Source organism: Anas acuta, chromosome 1 (genome assembly GCF_963932015.1).
Source record: "Anas acuta chromosome 1, bAnaAcu1.1, whole genome shotgun sequence".
NCBI lineage: Eukaryota > Metazoa > Chordata > Aves > Anseriformes > Anatidae > Anas > Anas acuta.
Genome location: NC_088979.1, coordinates 68,641,395 through 68,661,463, shown reverse-complemented (window position 1 = coordinate 68,661,463; position 20,069 = coordinate 68,641,395). Strand labels below are relative to the sequence as shown.

The window sequence follows — 20,069 nt, the reverse complement described above, 5'->3', positions numbered from 1 at the left end:
GATCAGTCTCGCCATAGAGATCAGATTTATTTGCAAACCAGATATCACATACCTAAATAAGCAAATAGCAATATGTACAATAAACATGTAGAATATAGTAGCTGTTATATTACATTTCCAGGTGAAAGTTATTTTCTTTCTTTCTGTGGAACTTTTCACATTGTCAAAAAAAAAAAAAAAAGCTCACACTGGCACATGAAAAGATGCTTAAAGGATGCTTAAGGCGGTTTTGGCTTCAAGTAAATAATGAATATAATGAGGCATGTGATAAAATCTTTGGAATGAACAATAACTGTCACATGACAGAGGCTCTTATGCCTTCTGCTGATACCTTCAGCTGCCAGACAAGTGAAGAGCCACCTGCCTTCCTTCAGAGTTTTTCTCTTATTTTCCCCTGACGCTGTAGATATGAATTAGTTGTCTATTTATATTCTTGATCAAAATTGCTCACTGGCATTTTTTTTCCAAACTTATTTTGGTACTGATTAAAAATAAATAAATAAATAAATAAATAAAATATCATCATTTCTTATTTATAAAAAAAAAAAATAACAGAGAAAGAAGACTAGATTCTCTGGGAAACTAGATTGCCCCTGTTTTCGTGCTAGACTTGCTGTTTTCGTATTTGAAAGTAAGTCAGAGCTGGGAATCACAGCTATGAAATCCAGTTGCCTACCTTCAACATTGGATCCTGGAATGCTAACACTGTTCTTGCTCTGCAGCAGATTGCCTAGAGAGTTTGTGCCTGTGACACAGTTCTCCTATCTTCCTCTCACAGCTGTGCAGGGCAAATGGAGATATCACAGATCCTCAGAAGACTGATTCAAAAATGGGGTAGGTATGAGCTTCCTGGAATAGCCTACCATCAATCCAGTCTCAGCAAGAGTTTGCTGGAGCTAGGATATAATGAGTCAAGCATTTTAGGCTTTGCTAATCAGCACTTGCTGTAATTTTACACTAGGGTTTCATTTTTTACTGGAAGTAATGGCAGCTGCTGCCTCTCCAGAGGAGCCCTCAATCTCATGGAGAAAAGTCTCAAGAGTCACTATAAAACAAGAGAGAGATTTGGTCTGCTATTAGCCCCAAACCTTAGCCCTCTGTGAGGAACAGAAATCCCCAGAAGCGCAAGGGATAATATATTAATTAACCACCACCATCAACTATCCCTGATCTAGGAGACCTAGGCATCCTTAACCTCAGCAAAATTTCACTGCATTTTCTGTTAAACAGAAATTGTGTGTGTATTAGTGGCTATGTACAGAAATAATATCAGATGGCTTTAACTCTGATACACTTGTATCACAATGTAGGGCTTAAATTTGGAATCGGGATAAAACCATAGAACTGTAAATGTTTAGAAAGATATCTCTGGTATACCTTATACAATATGCACTAGTTTGACATAAATCTACCAGAAATTAGATTTAGAAAGTATAATTTTACAATGAATGCACTTATATAATGGATGAATTTGGCCAATTTCATAGGTATATAGCACATCTTATTGGAGTAATTAGCAGAATGAAAATGATCAGAAATTCCAATTCAAATATCTTGTAAAATTTTATGAATCTTGGCTTGAGTAGGAGATGGAGGGTCATAAAAATCTAAAAAACACTTAACACAATGTCTGTTATGTATTGAGAAATGCATTGAGTCCTCCTAGAAGAGGAAAAAGCTGCAATAGCTTAAAATATGCTCATCACAAAAGCTTAATCAAGAATTCCATTGATGCCCCATGATCTGGTTCAGTCCATTACAGAGAGCACATATAGGAAGTTCAGATTTGGATTAAAGTTCTTTCTGTGCATTGCAAAGTCTTCCTAGCATCTTTAATGCTGCTCCCCTTGAGACGTGAACATTAAACAGTGTTCCTTCTGGCCTGTTCTTCATCAGGAGTAAAATTCTGCCCTCAAACTTTATTAATGATTCTACTGGTGATACATGAGATGAAATAAAGCACAACTCATTCCACAAAACCAGCATTTCCTTTTCTAGGCTAGAAGGAATAATAAAGAAACATATTAAAATTGGTGATGACAGCTACTTCTGTTGGAAAATTAATATGTGGCTCAAAGTACAGATCATCTAAATTGCATATCCATAAGTGGTTTCATGTTCAAAGGGGTAACATTTGATTGAACTATGTTTATATTTAGAAAATGGGCATCTTCTTTTTCAAGCACTGTGTTAGATTTCGATGGATTCTTTTTAAATGCATTTCACATTTCCATACCTTTTTGCTGCAGTACTTTACATGCTTTTGTAAGTCACTTTTAAAAAATACTTGAACTTTTTAGAAGGCTAAAAGTACATGCCTTAAGGCCTGTCTGAGCAAACTAACCATCTACAGCTGGCAAATTTGCTTGCCCCTATTTTCAACCGAACTGAAAACATTTGGGTCGTTCATATGCATATTTTAGTGTTTGCAGTAGGAATGGCATTCCAGGGACGCCCACCCTTTCCTGCCTTGCATCAATCCTCCAATAATGGTCCACTCAGGACTCTGTAGACCTTCTCACTTGGTAAAAGATAAAACTGGCTACAAAAATACCATTGATTCTATAAGCTAAATCTAAGGGGCTTTTTAAAATGAACAGTATTGTTGGGTTTTTATCAGAACAGCAGAAAGAAAAATAAAGCAACAAAACCCCATTACTCAACTCAGAGTGATAATTTTTGTTCTGTCATCTTGCACTGCAGCTCAACATTACTGCATCTGGTAAGGCTTCATTTTGGTGTGGCTGTCATATTGTCTCCTGAAGAAGTGTCACAAATCTAGGATAATCTTGAGCACTCTGTACAGAGTGATCTCTTTATGCTTAATAGCTACCAATGCATTTCTCTTCCAATGATTTGTCCAAACAGTTTTGGATCTTAGTCAATTTTAGCATCCAGAGTATCCTATGGCACACATTTCACAACAAATTGCACTTCTCATTTCCAGTCTGCATTTTTCTGCTTGTGTTTTATTTGTTTATTGTTGTTCTGACATTGTCCTGTAGACAGAATGCCTCTTCTTCCTTACTGATATTTATGTAATTCCTAACTACCTTAATAAACTAGCTTTTCTGGCAGTATCCTGAAATGAGGATGAACAATCTACAATGTTCAAACCAGCATAGAATATATATAACCAAGGCAGTAACAGCATACTTGAGTACCAGAAGTATCACAGCAGACTCCCTCAGCTCAGAAAGATAAATTAACCCACATGAAGAACCACACTTATAGAATATTTTTATGCAACAGTAGATAGTACTTTAAAAGCATGTGAAGAATATGTGATCACCCAGAGCAAAATCTAACACGCCTGCTACATAGGAATCAAGTCACAGTATTCACTTTTTCTACCCATTCACAAGCAAACACACATCAATAGAATTCATTGGCATTTACACCAGTGTTGCAGCATCTCTGTATGAAGGAAACCTGCCTGTGACGTGGTTATTCTGACCAGACTGGCTCGCAGACTGGGAAAGATCTGCCGCATCGCAACACTGATCAGACTGCTCCAGGAACGGTTCTTGAACAAGACTAGCTGCTCAGGCCAGCTGTTACTGTGGAAATGTTCCCCAGTCAGTGTCCATCTCCAAATTGTTTTTATAAGGTGTTCCTTAGATGTAACTAAAAAATAGGCACTCAAAAATCACTTTGGAGGATAAATAATATGTTCCAAACAACAGGAAGGGGTAGATAGGTTTTAGTAAGCCCTGTTAGCACGCTTAGCACGCTCTTTTTTATAAACTGTTGTTCTTCTTATTCTGGCAAGTGGATCAAGTATGGTTTAGTATTCCCACCCAAGGAATATTAGCTGTCCCCAGAGCAATGAAAGGGTTAGGGTGTAAGTTTGTTGGCACTAGAGGAAAATCCTCTAGAAATAATTCTAGTTTAGTTTCATATTTCTGAACTATCAAGGGAAATGTATATAAAGGGTAAAAAACAACCAACCAGAAAAAAAAAAAAAAGGAAAAAAAAAAAAAAAAAAAGGCACCACAAATATCAACCTTGTTTGTGTTTGTGTAGAGATGCAGGGAGTATTTTCCAGAACTTGTGCTTTTTTGTGCTTGCTTACAGTGGAAGCTGCAAAGATTTGTCTGCATGCAGGAGAACAAACAAAAGGGATTCAGAGGGAAGGGGTGCTACGCTGTGCATTCTACAACCATTTCTATTTTATCCAAGGATATATGTCTTGGAATCAGTAATAATCTTGTCTACTCAGAAACTTATCATAGCAGGCAGTAATAAATCATTCAGGCATTCACTCAGTCATTCCCTTTCTAAGTCCCACTGTGTATCATGTATCTTGGGACCGCTATGAATGCACATAACACTGAAAATACAACAGATTAAGAAAACAAACCAGTCACACAGGAGATTGTCCTACGACAATTGTAGTGCTAAAAGAGTTCATGGAAATGAACAAAACTTGGTATGAAACTAAAGACATAGGCTCTTGTAATCAACATGAGCAAGAAGGATAACAAAGCTATAAAACACTATTTTAATATTCTTCCACGTGTTATTCCATCTGACAAGAAATTATAAGGAATACATACAGAAAAAATTGGGACACAGATTCTGTTTAATCCTATGGAACCTTCATCTCCTAGATTGTAACACATGCATGTTTTCAAGGGTAGAATTAGGGGGCATATCTTCAAATCAAGATGTAATTTGAAACTTTGCCAAGGAGTCTTCTGAAGTTGGCACTGATAGCCTGTCTCTTTTGTTTTATTTTATTTTATTTTATTTTATTTTATTTTATTTTATTTTATTTTATTTTATTTTATTTTATTTTATTTTATTTTATATTTTATTTTATTTTATTTATTTTATTTTATTTTATTTTATTTTATTTTATTTTATTTTATTTTATATTTTATTTTATTATTTTATTTTATTTATTTTATTTTATTTTATTTTATTGTATTTTATTTTATTTTATTTTATTTTATTGTATTTTAATTTTAATAAAATTTCAGAGCATAACTTACTTCTTACTTGCATTCAGTACTGCCTAGCTACTAGTGAAGGTGAGGTTTGAAGTGGTTTCCTTATCTATTAGTGTTCACCTTCTTCTTTGGATATTGCTAATACAGGACCTATCAAATTTGTGATACATTTAATTAGTATCTCTGGACTGGGACTCCTTTTCCAGTACTGGAACAAAAAAGCAGTAGTTTGCCACAAGGCAAGGGCAGCTTTATGCAATAACTAAATGTAGCTGAGGTGCATATAGTTCAGTGACAAGTATTCATTAGCAGGAAAGCTCATTCAGGAGGTACTTGCTTCCTGTCCATTTATATATACATGTATTGCACATATCCAAATTAAGCACATAACTGTGTATTTTTGCCCAGGATCACTTATCTATGTAGATCATAAAACCTAGCAAAATAGTGTTAATATGTTTTGGGGAATTCAGATGTTTACATTGGCAGATGTTTTGTAAACACTTTCCTGGGTAAAAAGAAGAAAACCTGGATCAGCTGAAACCCAGATCCAGTTTCTAATTGAGTTTCATTGTTTGCATAATATTCATAAATGGAAATCAATACACTTCCATCACAGCAGTATATCTGTTATGAAGGTATTAAAATAGTTTTCTATCACTTCTTAATAGATAGTGAAAAAAATACTATTTTCTAAGTAGAAAGACAATACAATGCATTTCCCATTCACTTTCGGAGAACACAGATATTAAGACCTGTAGTTTATCAAAGGAAAAACCTTTAGTAGAGACTCTTTTAAAATTGTTTGTAAAACATTTGTGTTGTATAACTTTGGATTACATGACTGTGCAGCTGTAACTATGAACAGACAACTCTCAAGTTTTTTCAAATGAATCAGTATGAAATGAACTTTCTCTCACAGTAACATTAGATCTCAAGATAAACTTGTTTGACTTTTGTTTTCCATCCATTTCAATAATGCATTTGTTTTACCTGCTACATAAATTTAAAACAAACCAACAGTACATACAATACAACATTAGGATTACTGGACAAGCTAAGAAATAAAAGGGAAATAAGTTTCTAAGTATCTACTCCATTTACTTTAGATTATGGAACAGAGGCTACTCTGTGCTACTTGCTATACTGTGCTACTTGCTATAGACTCACACATTCAGAGATTACTGGGTTTATCCCTAAACTGTGCACCTTCACAAGAAAACTGCAATTTATTTTCTCATTTACATGTGATATGATTTTATAGATTAACACAGCACGGAATGGCATGAGTATCTGCTTGTGCTGAAAGTGACTATAGGATCAAATAAAAAGGCTGGTTCTAGCAAAAATAAAAGAATAACTCTATGGAAAACTTCATGGCATAAATCCCTCAACCAGGAATGCTAGAGAGGAAACAAAAAAATCCTCTGAATATATAAGCAACCCTAAATTTCCTATACCTGTTGTGGAATGTTTGAGAAACCTAACAGAAATCAGAAACAAATTCATGCCTCTACATGCCACTCATGTACAACAATAAAGTGTCAAAATAGTACTTACAGCTAGAGAATATCAGTGGACATGAGTGTTCATCCATTGGGAAATTGTGTAGCTGCAGCTGGCACTCAGCATTGATGGTAAGCCTGTGGAGAAACCAAGTGACTGTCACTAAACACCAGCAGAATGAACAGCTAGAGGAGGAAACTGGGCAACCTTAAGTGGTCATACCAGAGAGCTTTGATATTTGTAAATTGTCCATTGGATATTTAGACCTACTCCAAAACAAATATCACTTAAAAAACATAAATAATTTCAATAATATCATTAAGACTTTCCTGATCCCAATAAATTTGTGCATATGTTTTTCTTGACAAACACCAATCAATTCATCATTAAAGAACATGGGATAGAGACAACTATCCATTAAAAAAAATAACAGAAAACTGGCTTATGTGGTTTTATGCAATTCCACAAAATTAAAATATCATAAAGAATCTGATGAGATTGGGAATAGTCTCTTCATTAATTTATATTATAGTGTGAATTTAAAATTCATTCAGTCATTTTGGGATGTCTCTTAAAAATGTATAAAAACTCTGTATACCAGTCTCAGCTGTACAGATGTTGTAAACACAAATCAGCAGAAAGGTCTTCAGCCCCATTTGAAAAGTTTTTTTTTGTGATATCCTAGCCCAAAGGACATTATGAATGGACTTGATATAAAAACAACTATTATAAACAGGTAAATTTTATTATGAAAGATTACAAAGTGAATTTATAGTAATAGTAGATTGCCTTAAATTCTAGTTTATTGTCTAGTGTTTTTCAGTAAACAGATGCTACATTAACTGCATGTCTGAATTTATGTAGCAAGTGTGAGGCATGGTTTTTGTTGTTGGTGGTGGTTTTGTTTTGGTTTTAATACTCAAAATCTAACAAAATGAATTGGCTAAGGTCTGCGTATCTAATTTAGGATGGGATGAAAAAACCTCCGTGTCCTGGAGAAGGTCATTTATAAGGAACTTTGTGTTGATGTTAGAAGAGGATCTGGGGTGTTAAAGCAGGAGTAGGCAGGCAAGAAGAGAGAGAGGCAAAGAGCAAGACTGAACCTTGTGCACAGAATTGTACTTTCTCCTGAATACAGAATGTTTATCAACACATCACAGAAGCTAGATATGCAATAATTATCACTCCCATGCCATACCGATTCTGTGTGGTCACCTAAGTCAAACAAATTAGTTGTTTCTGAATTAAAGAGTGTTATCTGTGAGCAATGGTCATTCTAACAGCCTCTCCCATGAGAAAAAGGAGGCTGGCATGAGTGTAGAAAAGGATTCAGAACAGCTTTCACAGCCCATTCAAACTTGGTCAAATAGTAATCCATTTTTAGCTGGTTTGGGTAAATTTTGCAGTCTATGTGTCAAATAGATTTTTAAATAAGTATGTAAGTCTAACAATCATTAGGGAGATATGCAACTTGCCCTGAAAACTGAAATAAGACTACAAAACAAACAGACAAACAAACCAAACAAGCAAAAACACAATAGGTGATTACAGCTGTCAATTTAAGCACCAAGGTCTTTAGCTAAAGGCTACTGAAGTAAGCAAGGGTTCTGTCACTGAGAAGCAAGCCTAAGAAGGGAAGTGCACTAAAAATGTCAATAGCATTTTCAATTGTTTAATTCATTACTTGACATTTCACTGACATAAATTTCACTATTTGACAAAGACTTGCCATTGGAGCCCAACTGCAGTTGCAGGTATGACCAGAATATGCTGTTGCTCTGAGAAGGCTAAACACAATCAGTGCAGAAAACGTAGCATGAAAGATGCTTCTGAAAAAGTTTGCCTCGTGGAGTCTGGCTCATGGCAGAACTCCCTTCTGAACAATTCATCTCTTCTGTAAGTAAACATTTTGATTTCCACAGGCTCTTTTCATGCAAATATATACAGTATTTCTAATACCATACAGTCGATGGTATCACGAAGATTAGAAAAATTCTAAAAGCCTTTCCTCCAGCAATTCACCCTTGTGATGAGATGTGACAGACTATCTTTCAGCGTGACTTATTTGAAGAATCAAGTATTGGCATTAGCATGAATTTAGAAATATTTTATCGAGTCCTGCATCTAACTCTGATCAGAAAGGTTTCTGGCAGATTTTATGGACTGCATGCTCCTGATTTTTTTACAAACCCTGAAAAAAATTACTTCTATAATTTACACAGACCTGTTTCCAGTACTTAGAGTCTCATTTTTAAGAGACAAGACTTTGCTTCTAAACTGCAGTGCTTACACCTGAATATTTCACTGTTTTATCAAGAAAGGTCAGGTAAGCATCAGGCAGAAAACAGCAGAGCAGAACAGGAAGAATGCTGAAAATTACTTTGGAGCTAATAGTGTGAGAAGCTTTCACCCAGTGCTCTGACTGCTCACCTGAGGGTGTACAGGATCTTGCCATCGTTCCATATCCGGAGGAGCTGGTTGGGGGTGGTGATCCAGTGAGCTTCTGCCGTCTTGGAGTTCCGAAATATCGTGTCTGGAATCCAGATCAACCCAACCATGTTGCTGTTCAGAGTCAGTATTTTCATGGTGCTGTTGAAGCGAAGACGACTGTCTGTCCACGTCTGGGCAAAAAATATATCAATTTGATATTCCTGCAATGAAAGCATGATATGCAAATTGAAATCAGTTCCACACTTCTCATTACTGTTTGACCTAGAGTAAAGGTTTATCTGGACATAAAGTAGCAAGGCACATTCAGGCTAAGGGAGCTGTGTTTTCTTATTTATTGTGAGCTTTTTTTTTTTTTTTCTTTAGAAAACAAGCAAAACAACCTCTCTTACTTTTGTCTTATGCTGTAGTAATTTCTGCACTAGCTCATTCTTTTCCATTTTCTCTAAAAATTTATAGCTACAAGATACAATTTGTACAGACTTCTTTGTCATAGGGCAGAATGATGAAAGAGGTGTGAAAAATGAACAAGAACAGCACAGGTAAACTGGGGAATTATAAATTCCTCTGACTTTTGCAATGCCTTTTGTGTGTATGTGTGTGTGTTGTGTGTGTGTGTGTGTGTGAATTCAATAAATTAATTATTCTGTTTGTTACCAACTGTTTAACTACTCTTGCAGCAGAATTGAAAAGGCATGTTTGTGCTTCCTTAAAGACCCTCAAATGCTAAGAGATGTTCAGTCACTAACTTTCTGCCCTGAACAGATGAATATCATAGCTTAAATGAATCTCATTCTTTCTTTCACTCCCCTTTTAATTTTTTGTTACTGTAGGTAAGCAGTCATAGTAGGTATAACAATGCAGAAATTAAAATACACACAGACATACAGATAGAACTATATAGCTGAATACATCAACACACTGATATATGCATTTAATACTCCGTGGAAGAAACTGTGTTAAAAACAGTTTTGCATTGTGACCTGCAGTCATTTGAAGACAGAACAGCTCACATTTGCATTAGTCCCATTTCCTCACCATCCTTCCAGACTGCTTTATCTGCAAATCCTGTGAAGACATCTGATCACGTTAAGACCCTCTCAGTGCTGCAGTACAGGTTGCATCCACAACAGTGGTGGCATTTGCTCATATGACGCAAAGTGTGTGCCCTACAACACAGGCTAATGCAGAGGCTGAGCTACACCAGAGGAAGCAAGCTCCTTAAATCACCTGGTACATGCACTCTTGGTATATCTAAACAAAGGAGAATTTAGGCTCTGGAGAATTTAGGCTCTCTAGTATGCCTTTGCTTTTGACTGCTCTGAACTGCTTTTATTGCATTTCTTTTTCTCTTTGTCTCTTCCTAAACTTCCCTTTTAAAAGGGAGTGTGTAAAAAGAAACGCTATTATACCAACAGTATTCTATATTGTTTTATTTATAGATTGTTAGAGGAGCTTGTAGTCTGAACTGAGGACAGCATTTTTGTTAAGAGCCATCTGGTTCTGCTGCACTATTAAATTTTTAGCAGGCCGTCCTCTTAGAGATGATGCTGTAACACCAGTAAACCTAACTCACTGACACTGTAATACTAATCCAAAACATGCTCTCGGCCTCTCATCTCTAAATGGCAAATGATCAATAGGGGATCAATACTAGCAGTGCTAGCATGTATCCAAGTATTAAATAATAGATCACCTTAGGAATAAAAGCCAAGCCACCAAATGGATTAAGGACCATGTTTCTTTGTAGCCTATCTCATTGCTGTTTTTCATTGTATTAACCTGATTTTCTTAGGGAAGTGGACAGATTTGAATCTGAAGAGACTCTTCTTTCATCTTGATGATCACAGTTACACATCTTCAGACACTTAAAGGCTGCAATGTATTGTACACAACACACTGTTATTGCTACCCAGAGAGCTGATCTTGTTTTATTACAATGAACTCTATTATTTTATCCTTGAAAGTCCAGTGACAAGAGTTAGTTTGGCATATTCTGCTTCTATAGAAAAGCATATGCCAGACATGTCTATAGGTTTCTCCAAATGCTGAGTGAGTAGAGTTGCTTTTTTTAGTTCACATGTGAGAATCAGTATTTATAGAACCAAAGACCATTTGTATACAGCTGGCTAATGACAGTTCTGTCTTTTCACAGGACGAGATTTTGCATGATATTCATATTTGAGGTTATTTTATATGAATGCTTTATTTTGGCTCTCAAATGTTTACTAAATATAGGGTTAGTCATAATTCCCTTCTGGTAGATTGTACATATGTGATGATATTTAGGATTTTAGGATTTATAATATTTAGCATTTCTCCCATACCAAAGGAAAAAAGCTCCTGAGCTATGTAGTACTATGTCTTGAAAGGTACTGCAGCTAGATCTGAGCACAGTGGGCACCAGAAACAGCGTAGATGCATCAGTATGGTTTCTAGCCAAGTAGACTACTCTGGCTGAGAAACAGATTACATTAGCAGGACCATGCTAACACCACTGTCCAACTCCCACTTTGCTTTTCCTTCACTTATTATTGCAATTAAAACACCTCAGAAATGATCATTCATCAAAATATCTCTCCCATGGGATACTGTAGCTCTGCACATTAATAAAAATGTTTTGGCTCTGATTAAATGGTTCACAGATTTTCTGAAGTATTTAGGCATTTATTTTGTTAGCAATACACTTTTCTTCTTACAAACCTTGGTCATAAAAAGCAAAATAATAATTCAAAAAGGAAAGCTGATGAAAACTTGAAATCAGATGCATTTATTTTGTCGACATTTTATCCCTATTTTTTATTTAAAATATTTACAATGCTTAGTTCAGAATGTACAAAAATTTGTCCCTACAAGACAAATTTTCTCAGTACAAAAAAGCACACATTTCCATTTAATATCTGAATTTCAGTTTCATGTTTTATATTCTCTACATTAATCCTTTTTAGGAGCAGATGTTAGATCAGTACATCCTTTACATTACTCTTTGTAATTGCTTCAGTTTTCAACCAAGCAGATAATGGGGTGATATTGACTCTACAAGGAAGAGACCGAGGTCAGTTTCTAGACACTGGCACTCAGTTCTTCACTTCTAATGGAGCTAGTTGCTGGGCACACTTCAGCAAAATTACCTTTATCTTCACTGAAAACAGATACTCAATTCCTAGTGAAGTCAAAAGCTTGCATACACTGCTTTGCACAAAGCTAGTACAGTGATCTCCAACACACAGCATCCAACAAGAATCAGCCAGAAGAAAGGTTTCTATGTTGTTCCCACATACAGGCCAATACAATATAATACAACAAAAGAATGCTCTTCCTTTGCTAGCTAATAGCTGCCATTTAGATGAATGCCTATATTCAAAGAAAAACCTTTAGGAAAGGTGATGGTTGCTTTTAAGAATGTTCAGGCAAGTCTGGGTTTCAGTGGAAGGATGCTTCAGATGAAGCAACATCCTACAGCTCTAATAATGTTCTTTATGTGCTTGTCTGCCACCACACCAGAAGTGTTGCTAATACCCTTCTGCTTCTTTCTTTTCCTGTTTAATCTTTGGCAGCAACCACTGATTATTACAATGAACACTGGAAGAAATTGATAATAATAATACATTTTCAATAGGGCTTCTCAACTGCAGAAAGGTGAAACAACATTCTCAAAAATGTTTCCTTATTCTACAAGCATCTATCTTGCCATGCTACCAGTACCAACTTAAGATTTTTTTATTATTATTATTTTTTTGCTTATACCATGTATACACTGTATCTGGATATGTTAATTGTAGCTATGCTTCACCACAGACACACTTCTGAAAAGATCTTGTTGTTGAGAAGACATAAGGGACAACTATATGGGGAAAAATAGGTCTACTTGTTAACAGGAAGGGAAATTCTAGGGAAATATTGTTTTCTTCAGTATAGCACGTATTTCTGAAATAATATAAAAGTTCTCTGATACCAAATTCAATTATAAACTTGAAGGCATTGATAGAAAAATACTTTATCAACTTTATTAGATGTCATTATGTTTGGCTTTTAAAAATAATTTCACAGAGAATGTTACATTTATAATTTAAATTTCTTATGCTTGTAAAGTCCATCAAAATGGAATCTGTTTGCAGCAGGGTTTTACAATCTTCCCAAATCTGATTACATAAGGGAAACATTTTTTCCCTGTGTTGTGTTCACAACATGGTAAATGAAATGAATTTAAGAAATTGAAAGAGCAAGTAGGTGAAACTAAAACATGAGAATGTTTCCCAAAAGAAGCCTACTGATACACACGAATACTCAGTTGAATCTCTACATTCACATCATCAGACCTTTTTAAAGAAATTTTATATTTTCAATAATTTTTATTGCTTCTGGAAAGTCTAACAATTTTCAGTAAAATTAAATCCATTAATTTTGTTAGATCATCTCAAAATACAAAGTTTCATATCTAGCAGCTAATGCGTAGCTGAGTAAAATATCTGTTTTTTTATTTTTTATTTTTATTTTTTTATTTTCCCCCATGATGACTAGCTTATGACCAAAGAAACTGTAATCAATTGTTTTTCTTTTTCTTTTTCTTTTTCTTTTTCTTTTTTTTTTTTTCAGTTTAACCTTAGGTGACTACATTATCTTATACTTGCCATGATGTAAAAAGTCAGTTCTACTTTTAAGACTTATTTAGAAATATTCAGTACAATCTGAAAGCAATGTAAGTAACGTTCTGTCACTGAGAAACTCTAGCACCTCCAGCAAATTATCTTTATAAAGAAAACTTTAGAATTGGTGTTTTACAACACTCACTTAACTTCCAGAAGTAACACCCAAATCCAGGAAAACATATTATGAGCCTTGCACCTATACTGCAGCAAGTAATAGTCTCATGGAGAACATTTATTTCCATTCAAATTTTATAAGCACTCCTTTAGATCTGAAACTTTTGCTGAGAAAAATGTCTTCAGATAATGAGAAAAAGTGACTGATTTTTTTTAATTTTTTTGCCGCAAATAAAATGATGATTTAATTAGAGTTTTTGTTTGTTTGTTTGTTTGTTTGCTTGCTTGCTTGCTTTATGATTATGAACAGAACAGTAAGCTAGATAAGCTAGAGACAATTTTTATTTCTTTCTATTGATTTATGGGCAGAAGGACATAACCAAGAGGTAACACCAGTATCATCACCTGCAAATAATGACTCATAGGGTTCATTCTACTTGATTTTAGCATATTTTTCACATTTTTAAATATTCTTAGTATGGTTTCATTAGTACCTTAAAAATCAAGCCAGCAGTGAATTATCTGCCCTCCAACTGTGCATAATGACTAATGATTGGAAACACCTTGAAAGTGCTGTGCCTTGAGGCATCTGTAGTCACAGAGAAAAATACACTGTTTACAACCAGGTCTTCAATTGTTTTCTCAGTCAAAAGAGGAGTTAACATGTGTTGGCAATACAGGAAGCTTTTCTCCAACCATGATATATCATTTTAGCTGTGGGTTAATCCTGGAAAATACTATTTAATTGACTGTCACAGTTGGGTGATCTATTTGAATGACTATAGATAATAGTATGGTATGCCTTTGTTGCTTCTGCTGCAGCCTTCTCATTTTCTGTGTTTTCACAATTCCTTACAGCAACAATAACAGCAATGACAACATCGAGAGTCCTGTTCTTGGAAGACATGCAAGAATTTCCTGCATGATGCTTTCCAGATTCTTATTATTGCCTATCAGACAAAACAGCACCACCACAAGACACTATTTGCCCACATTATATGACACCTCTAGGCTTCACAGCTATTGCTATTTTCCTGATCTTTTCAGAGTATTTTCTCCAATTCTTCCACAATTTTTTTTTCATTGTTGAGACTGTTTATTTTGTTGATGGAGTAAGACTACCTGATTAAAGCTGTTACTGGGATTTCTATGAGACTGGTACACAATCAACTAAAAATACCTAAATAATTAGAGTCCAATGTAGATTATGACCATTCCGTGCCGTCCGCATCCCTTATGTAATAATTCAAACCACTGCAGATGCTGCTCCCATAAACTTGAAATTAGACCAATAAACTGTGTAAAGGATAAAATCACCTTTAATTACAAAAAAAAAGGTTGACTGCACCAAAGTGGGTGATCCTGATTGTAAGTCTTTAACTGTTCTGGAAATAAATAAGTTCCCTTTTACATTTTATTACAAACCATTTTGTTGAAGTATGCCAAAAAAAAAAAAAAAAAGAAAAAAAAGTAGCATCCTTAAAATTCAAACAATATAAATAATATTACAGAAAATTACAGACAGGTTTGTTCAGGGAAGCAGGAGAGAAATGAGAGGAAACTTCACAGCTCAAACAGAAGAAACTTTGTAGTTTGCCCTTTAGAAGCGGAAGACAAACCAGTCTAAATTCAGTCTCCTATGACAGCAACTGCCTGTAACTTTTGTCTGTCATTTCTACTTATTTACATCAGCCTGGTCAGATCCTTCACAGCTGTAGCCCGGGTTTATGATTCAAGGTCATTTTCAGCCTCAGTTCTCTGAACCCCTCACTGAGTCCTTGTCTTCATCAGAAATTTGTTTCTTTCTCATTCAACAACGTGGCTCTCTTGTCCTCCCAACACATTACACCACCCTCTCAGTAGAGGAAAATCTTTGAAGGGTGGGAGTTTCCCTCTTCTTATATTTAGCCACAGCACACACTAAACACTCCCAGAAATGTTATTTCTACATGCCCTTGCCACGCTCAGACTAAAAGTACAAAAATAAGGTTTTGAGATACTTTGTTTTATAAGAAATGTCCCAGAAATTGAAGAGACATTTATAATATCTGCTTGTTTAGTCTGCAATATGGTGCACTTGAAGAAGTCCATTTTCAATGAAAGAATATTTTTTTTCCAGCCAAGCTCACTGCTGAAAGGTATAAGTTTAATCAACAACTGAATTGCCAAAGATTACCCTGCAAAGGGCTGTCTGACTGATTCAGTCTCCTCTTGAGTTGTGTGACAAATAAAAGAAAGAAGAAATGCTCCCTGAAATAAGAAAAGAGTGGTTTCTTTTTCCTGAACCAGAAGATTCACACACCTGATTTCAAAATACCAAGAGTAATTACAAGGTGCACAGCCCACCTTCAACTTCCCTGATTTGTGATATCTTACCCTGGATAAACAGACCACAAGAAGGAGAGAATTGTCATCTGTTTGGGTGGAAAGCCTTTGGAATCGGCTTTTGATCATTTGAAAGGGAACAGGCTGTGCTCATGGCTAGATTTTATCTTGGTGGAAATAAATACTCCCACAGCAATTGCTGCATGATGTATGCTGTTTGTTTCCCAGATTGCACTGTACAGACATTATAAAAAGCCAGGAATCATGGCAACTCCAGGAGAGACCTGTAAGGCTTAAAATGTTACCTCAGTATTTGTTTTTGAATCACGAGTGCAACTTGCATTCTACTTTCAAAAAATTTGTAACAAACTCTCAGATATGCTGTGGAAAGGAACTGAAGGTGTTGGGAGAGCCTAACACTTTCCAGTGAAGTCATTTTGAACCATAAAGCCTTTTTTTTTTTTTTTTTTTTTTTTTTTTTCCATTTTAATGTATAATGCGGGAAGAAATAAATCTGCTGGAGAAGACATGGTAAAATAAATAGCGCATTTCATTGGCAGTGTGTATGCAAAACCCTTTTTGTATCAACAGGACCCACACAAGCCTTCTGTGAGGACAACCTTTATCAGACACATCCTGAAAGTTCACCTAGCTTTCCGCATGGCTTAGGGGGAGTGGAGCCCACCATAACGGCTGCCACAAACTTGGCCTGAAGTAGCTCTGCCAGTGCAGAGCTATCATGTTCTCAGAGGTTGTTCAGGAGCTGAATTTCAGGGATTTGCTTCACATGACCCACAATAATGGATTTCAGGGCCTCAGGGATGGGACTTTATGGCTCATCTTCCCATTCTTCTGCAATCTGCTCTGTTTCAATTCTCCATGCTCCTGCTCCACCTCCCACTTCTGCTGCTATTATTTGTAGGCTCCGAGAGGTGGAAGAGCTCAAGAAACATTTCCCTACTTCTGAGCTTTTTTCTTCTCTTGATGAGTTTATCTTCCTTAGCATCATTGAGGCAATACCTTTAAAACACCTCCAAAATAAATATACAGACAAAAATACTGGATGATTAAATTTTCAGTGGCATTAAAATATGTATTTCCAAGAACTTTCCAAACTGTTTTTTGTTTAGAAATACTTTTAATAACTTGCTCCTTCGGGAGAATTTGGTTTAACACTTTCATAAAGCTACAAGCATGATTGTTACATGGAGAAAATACAAAGGAAAGAAAAAGTCAACTTTGAGATTGCCACCAGTGCTATTTAGGTTAACACTGGCAAAAAATTTCTAGAAGCAGATACAATCATCAGCTGAACACTTTGAGTCAATAAATAAATAAATAAAAGCTCTTCTCATTGTAACTTCAACAGGCATCTTAGAGCAGGGAGGACGGAAGCGCATCTTCTTCACTGTAGTTCTGCCTTCTGGCTGTGTTAGGAGATTATTTCATTGATTTTTTTGCTGTTCTATGAGGCAACAGATAGCTAACCTCACGCTAAAAACAAAACATGCAATTAAGAAAAATCATGTCGCATTTCCTCTCCCTGAGGAAACATTTATCTGTGTCACTGAACCTATTTTGGCTCCTCGGAGGCTAGCTCCAGTCTTCTTTATTCCAGACAACTTTTGACACTTGGTAGAAGGAAGGCCAGGAGATGTTTGCCATAGCATATTCCCATAGATACCTCCATGCTTCCTCTTTATTCTGCACTGATGAATTATCTCTTCTCGTTCAATCAACCATGCCACAATCAGAAACAAAGCATGAAATTAGAACAAATACTGCTTATTTTAGAAAACCAAATGTAGATCTGCTATTCTTTACCCATTCCTTTTGATGGAAGACCAGCCATTCTTGTTGAATATTGCTGCCTACCATTTCTTTTGGGACTTGTCTGTTGAATATGTTTTCTTTTAGAACACCACCAAAGACATCCTGATTGCTATCACCACTTCACAACTGCACTTAACACAGGGTGTGTGAAGAGGGATAGAGTTCATAACCTGATTCAGGCAGGGCCTGATGATAAACTCTGCCTTGATAACCCGTAACTATCTGTACATAAACTTGGCCCCTTTAGAAAAAGGGATGCCCAAAATATGCAAAGAAGGCACAGGGGAAATAGAGGTGGGGGGATATGTGGCAAAGGGCAGAGTTTTTGTCACTGTATGTTGTCAATATAATTCAAAATGGCGATCAGAATAGTCACTCCTAAAGAGACTGTTGCTTGAAGAAAAAATGTTGTTGGCATTGACAAAGAAAGTACAGTGGCCACTCTGACCTGTAATTTAAGTTTTACAAAGACAGCAAACAGTTCGGGATTTACTTAGAGGAGAGATTGGGGAGGGTCTCTGGAAGTTTCATTCCATGTGGTAAGAAACCAAGGTTTCTTGTGAACTAACTTGTGATTTTAGTAAGATAGATGCACGAGGACAAGCTTAACTTCTGTAGAAATAGTAAAGAAATAAAAATGAATAATCACTGAACAGAAAAAAAAAAAAGAAAAAAAAAAGAAAGAAAACATGAATTCTGTGAACGTATGTTAATGACTGTACTTAATATAATAAAATACACTATTAAGGTCTCCTAAGAATATTTGATATCTGAAAAAAAAAATCATAAAACAAATTATAATGATACTCAGTATTTTTCATCTATTATAAAAGACTAATCAACTTTATAAGCATACCTTTTGGAGTGTTAGCTTATTCAAAACAGAAGCTAAACTTCCCTCTTCCTGAAAATAAATGCACTTTCAGAGATTGCAGATAATAATACCTTATGCAAATAATCTCTGTATTAAAAAAAAAGAGTTTGTTTTAAAGACGGCGAGAAAGCCTGTTGGCCAAAAAAGTGGAAGAGCATTTTGAAACATCTTTTATGCCATTGGCAAAATAGAAAAGAGGAGGTTACCCTAATACATGTATTTGTATGCATATAAAGAAGAACAGCTGTAACGAAACAGAAGACAGGGTAGGGGTGAAAAGACATCCATCTCAGCCTGAAGGATCAGGTACAGTGAAGGTCTCATGCAGAATTGGGAGTGAGAGAAGAGATGGTAAGAAGCACTTTGTAAGGAGGAAGGTGGCATAAACAGTTGGAGAAATTCCTGTTCGAACTGTCCCCCTTCACTGTCATTATTAGGGTATCTCCTGAGGCTTGAGAACCCACACACTGCTCTACTACAGTAGCCATGTTTCACAGAATGGTACTCACTCATCCTTATGACACCCTCATTAGGTAAATAAAATTATAAACTTCATTTTCTTTTTCAGAAGCTGAGATAGTGAGGACATCAGTATTTCCTCCAGGGCTGTGCAGGAAAGCTAGAGCTCAACAAGGATTTAAAAATCCAGTCCTTCAAAACCCCTCCTGCTGGAAATCCCATTTACCAAACATTTTCAAGGGTAAAAATAAATAAATACATACAGTTCTGCATTTGTTGGACTTTCCTCAAAGACAGCACTAACACAGTGATTACACCCACACAGCTGAACACAGGGGGACTGCAGACATAGCTCAAGCATTGCGCTCCTTGTCATTCACCAGCTTCATTGCCAGCTGACTTTCTTGCCTTATTCCTTCCCAGGCAAATCTCCCACAGGTTCAGCTCACACTAAAAATCTAGACATACTCCAGCCAGTGCCACTGAGTCCTGGGGACAAGTATTAATCCCTGGCCATCTTATATTCACACAAATAGACATACCCTGGGCACAAAGCCTAAATTAATTGCAACATAGATAGAATCTAAAAGGATGACAGAAATCAGGAAAATAAGCTAAATAATAGTGACAGAGGGAGTTATATCCTACATCCCCAGCAATATTTGAATAGGTGCTATTGGCATCCAACAAAAAGATGCACAAAAAAGCCAACAGCACTCAATATGCTAGAGAAAGCACATTTGTAAAAGCTCTCATTGGCATTTGAGGGAAATGCACTTGTATAACCACTTTAAAACTGAGAACAAGACTGTTTTGCCACAGAGACATGGAGAGACACTCTGCAATGTGCCTCAGCTGAGCTAAAGTGCTTTGTGCTTGCTCTCAGCCTCCTAAGGAGCTGGCACA

At 36.0% G+C, this 20,069-nt stretch overlaps 1 protein-coding gene across 2 annotated transcripts in view; it reads right to left on the bottom strand.

Moving 5' to 3' along the window:
* GABRG3 (gamma-aminobutyric acid type A receptor subunit gamma3) overlaps nucleotides 1-20,069 on the bottom strand; it is a 332,908-nt gene that overhangs the window by 140,920 nt on the left and 171,919 nt on the right. For both annotated transcript variants that reach the window (XM_068681349.1, XM_068681340.1), the window contains exons 4-5: nucleotides 8,892-9,112; nucleotides 6,516-6,598 (exon numbers count right to left, since the gene is read on the bottom strand). In XM_068681349.1, coding sequence (XP_068537450.1) covers nucleotides 6,516-6,598; nucleotides 8,892-9,112 — 304 coding nt within the window. The remainder of the gene's footprint in view (nucleotides 1-6,515; nucleotides 6,599-8,891; nucleotides 9,113-20,069) is intronic.